The following is a 4,651-nucleotide window of genomic DNA, read 5'->3' on the forward strand; positions in this document are numbered from 1 at the left end:
TTAGTGATTGGAAAACTCTTAACGATGAGATCGTATAACTTTGATGCTATGCAAAAAACTCTGAACACAAATCTGGGCCCTAAAACGTGAAGTTGTTTTCCATAAAATTGAAAATAATTTGTTCATAATCTAATTTTTCCATTGGCGTGATAAGGAGAAAATCCTAGATGGCGCTCCGTGGAACTTCGATAATCAATTGCTTGTACTGAAGGAAATTATTGGCAATGAACAATCGGAGACTATTGAACTGAAATTTTGCCCTTTAGGGTTCGATTTTACAATTTACCGTTGGAAAGTAGATCGAGTATGGATGTCAAAATTATTGCTGAGAAATTAGGCGTGGTTATGGAGGTGGAGGAAGATGAATTGGGGTGGGATAAGTCTCGCAGGGCTAGAATTATGATTGACACCTCTAAACCATTGTGGCGAATTCAAAAAATCAGAAACAAGCAGGGGGTTGTTACGGTTGTTCATCTCAAGTGTGAAAGGTTGTCAACTTTTTGCTTCATGTGTGGCATTATTGGTCACACTGAAAAGGATTGTCCGAATGTTGGCGAAGATGGAGAGCCAAAGGAGAAGCAATGGGGTCTTTGGCTCGTAGCGTCTCCTCGTAAGGGTCGAGCTAGACTCATAGAGGAAGTGGCTAATCTTCGGTCTACTTCAAAAAAGGTGCTAGTTTTCACTCATAATCCTCTTGTTTCAAATCCGATCAATAAAAAGGGTGTAGAGCAGGGGGGTACTCTGATTGGGGAGTTGGAGAAGGAGCCTATTCCTTTACAATTGGTGCCGGTGAGTGAGGTGGGTGCAGGTCTAGAAGGGGGGGATTGGGAGGGAATATGAATGTGGGGAAGGAAGTAGGTGGGACTGATTAGGGGGAGGGAAATGTTGTGACACACACTATAGAGTGCGAGAGGGATGCTGCTCAGTTTTTTAGTGCAGGGGATGGGGGTCAGGAAAGATTTCGGGGAAGAAGGTTAGGAGGGGAGGGAAGGTGAAAGAAAAGGGTGATGTGTGCAAAATGGATTATGAGGGAGAGGTGTTACTTGGTAAAAGAAATAGGGAGGGGAATGACAGAGGTTGGAAGTGGAGAGTGTTGCAAAGAAAGCTATGGTTGAAGGTGACTTGAAAGCTAGATGGCGAATGGCGGAGGTAGCGGGTGAGCTACCCCGCCAAGCCCAATGAGTATTCTAAGCATTAACTGCAGAGGTCTGGGCAACACCGATGCAGTTAATAATCTCCAAAACTTAGTATGGAGAGAAGCCCCGTCTCTTATTTTTCTGATGGAGACGAAACTGAGTAGTGTGGAGATGGTGAAAATTCGTTCGAAGCTTGTTGGATATAAAGGATTAACAGTGGATAGTCGTGGTCGCTCGGGGGGTGTGGCTTTATTTTGGTTGAAGGGTATTGAGGTGGTGTTGCGGTCTATGTCGATTCACCACATTGATGTGTTGATTTTGAAGGGGCTTGGGCCGGTTACTTGGCGTCTAACTGGTTTTTATGGGTGGCCGGAGGTCCAAAATCGCCATCTTTCTTGGAGTTTGTTGACTGGGTTGGCTTTTGAGTGTGATGAGGCGTGTGTTTGTATTGGAGACTTCAATGAAATTCTTGCTAATTCGGAGAAGAAGGGAGGTAGAGATAGAGCTCTTTGGCAAATGGACAACTTTAAGGAAGCGGTGGATGTTTGTAACTTGAGGGATGTTCCTTTTTCGGGTTATGCATTCACTTATGATAATGGCCAGAGTTGAGATGATAATGTTCAATGCCGACTTGATCGGGCTCTTGCTTCTCATGGTTGGATAGAGTTTTCCCCGAATGCAAAAGTAGTTTACTTGGAGCGTGAGTGGTCTGATCATTCACCTATTAAATTAGTGTTGGAGGAAAAAGGGGATAAGTGGAATAGGAAGGAGGAGAGAATTTTTAGATTTGAGCAGCTTTGGGTGGAACATGAGGGTTGTGAAGGGAGTAGTGGGAAGTGCGTGGCGGGGGGGGCTTTCCTTGGAACACAAATTGTCTTTGTGTGCTGCCGAGTTAAGGAAGTGGAGTGATAAGGAGTTTGGCAAGATTTTTAGGGATATTAGGAAAAAAAAGAAAGAAGTTGAGCATTTTAAATAAGGGGGATAGATCTGCTGCTCGTGTTAAGGAGAGGAAAAAGGTTGTGAAAGAAATAAGTGAGTTGCTTCATGAAGAGGAGGTTTATTGGAGGCAGAGGTCGAGATCGTTGTGGTTGGAGGCGGGGGACAGTAATACTAGTTATTTCCACCGAAAGGCGTCTCACCGGAGAACAAAAAACAGAATTTCTCATTTGACGACAGAAGATGGGACTAGACATGAGGGGCCGAATGAGTTGCAGCAAGTGGCGGTTGGATATTTTAAAAATTTGTTCACTTCGTCTGTTCCGTTGAGTTATGAGGAAGCTTTGGGTGGTATTGATCATAGAGTTTCGGATGATATGAATGCTGCTCTCTGCGCCAATTATACTAGAGAGGAGGTGTTTCTTGCATTGAAACAACTACATCCTTTGAAAGCCCCAGAGCCCTAATGGTATGTGTCCTTTATTCTTTCAGACTTATTGGCATATTGTTGGTCCTGCTGTTTCTAGGTTAGTTCTTGGTGTGCTTAATGGTGGAGTTATGCCGGAGAAAGTTAATGATACATTTATTGTTTTAATCCCGAAAAAGAAAGACCTGATAATATGATGCAGTTTAGACCAATTAGTTTGTGTAATGTGGTTTATAAACTAATCACTAAGGTGTTAGCTAATCGTCTGAAAGTGTTTTTGTCGAAAATCACCTCTATAAATCAGAGTGCTTTTATTCTAGGGAAACTGAATTCTGATAATATTTTGGTTGCCTTTGAGTTATTTCATCATATGAAGAATTCTGGTAGTGAGAGTGGCTATTTGGCTTTTTATTATATGTGCTAAGGCTCTGTCGAGACTCTTGAGATGGGCGGTTGAGTTGGGTCGGTTACATGGTATTAGAGTGGCTCCGTCGGCACCTTCTATCTCTCATTTATTATTTGCAGATGATAATGTGATTTTTGCTAAGGCTAGTGTGGAGGAGGTGGGTACTATTAGAGAGATTCTGCAGACATATGAGGTGGTGTCGGGTCAGATGGTCAACTTGTGGAAGACGAATGTGACCTTCAGTAGAGGTGTTCCGATGGATAGGAGAGTTGAATCGGCGGAGTTATTAGGGGTGAAGATTGTGGATGTACATGACAAGTACCTTGGTTTGCCTCCGGAGATAGGTCGATCAAAAAAGGTGCTTACTAAAGGGGTTAGAGACAAGGTGTGGAATAGGCTCCAAGGGTGGAAGGGGGGATATTTATCTAAGGCAGGGCGGGAGGTTTTGATTAAGGCAGTGGCCTAATCTATCCCAACTTATGCGATGAGTGTGTTCAAATTTCCCTCCACTTTTGTGACAAATTGCGATCGTTGGCGGCAAATTTTTGGTGGGCCCAAAGAAGGGGGAGAGAAAATTCATTGGGTAGCATGGAAGAAATTATGTGAACTGAAAGCTGTGGGGGGTCTTGGATTTCGAGATTTTAAGTCTTATAACTCGGCTTTATTAGGAAAGCAAGCTTAGCGGATTATGCAATTTCCCACTAGCTTTCCCACTAGCTTGGTGGCTCGGGTGTTGAAGGCCAAGTATTTTGCAAATGGGAATTATTTGAGCTCTGAACTATGAAGCTCTCTTAGTTGTACTTGGCGTGGGATTTGGGGGATTAAGTGGGTGATACAAAAGGGGATGAGGTGGCGTGTGGGGGATGGTATGAACATTTCAGTATGGCATAGTGCTTGGATTCCTGGCACTCAAACAAGGAAAGTTATATCACCAAGGGGCGATGCAGCGGCCGATCTTCGAGTTTGTGACTTAATTCACCTTCCTACGACATCTTGAAATGTGGAGAAGGTTAATGAAACTTTTCTATCCTTTGAGCGTGAACGTGTGTTGAGTATCCCAATTAGTATGCGACTTTCGGAAGACACATTATGTTGGGACCTTGAGAAGAATGGTGAGTATTTGGTCCGCTCGGCCTATAGAGCAATCTATTGGGAGTGTGAGGTGGATAATGTGGCATCCTCATCTTATTCTATAATATTTTGGAGCAAATTATGGAATGCTACGACTCTTCCTAGGGTGAAGGTGTTTTTTTGGAGGGCGTGTAGGGGTGCGCTTCCTACATTGTTGGGGCTAAGTAAGCGGCTGCCGGAAAGGGATCCTCTTTGCTCTTTATGTGGGGTGGAAGGTGAGCTGGAAATCCATTGCTTGAAGGATTGTGTTGTTGCCCGATTGTTGTGGGATGCGAGTGGCTTAGGTGGTGATGTGCAGGGCTGCTTTAATTCCTTTATTGATTTTGCATCAGTGTGTTTTGATCGATTATCACAACGTGAACATGGTCTTTTTATGACTATTTGTTGGGCAATTTGGAATGTTAGGAATAGATGGACTTTCGAGGGTGAAGCTTGTAATCCTCAGAGTTCAATGGAGTATGTTTCGAAACTGATGGGCGAGCTAAATAAAGGGGATGAAGGGGATGTGAAGGCAGGGGGAGCTGCAAAGGTGTGCTGGCAGCCACCTAGTGAGGGCTGGCTTAAGCTGAACGTGGATGGCGGAGTGTGTGAAGGCCTGGTCTCTTGTGCAGGTGC

General features: G+C 44.0%; 1 protein-coding gene across 1 annotated transcript; it reads left to right on the plus strand.

The window, feature by feature from the left end:
• Positions 1-1,280: 1,280 nt before the first annotated feature.
• LOC145565204 (uncharacterized) lies at positions 1,281-3,371 on the plus strand. The gene is made up of 4 exons (XM_081625278.1): positions 1,281-1,740; positions 2,070-2,488; positions 2,565-2,642; positions 2,925-3,371. Exons 1-4 carry the CDS (start codon positions 1,281-1,283, stop codon positions 3,369-3,371), a joined length of 1,404 nt encoding a protein of 467 aa, XP_081481404.1.
• The last annotated feature ends 1,280 nt before the right edge of the window (positions 3,372-4,651 follow it).

This window comes from Chenopodium album, chromosome 10 (genome assembly GCF_948465745.1).
Source record: "Chenopodium album chromosome 10, dcCheAlbu1.1, whole genome shotgun sequence".
Classification (NCBI taxonomy): domain Eukaryota; kingdom Viridiplantae; phylum Streptophyta; class Magnoliopsida; order Caryophyllales; family Amaranthaceae; genus Chenopodium; species Chenopodium album.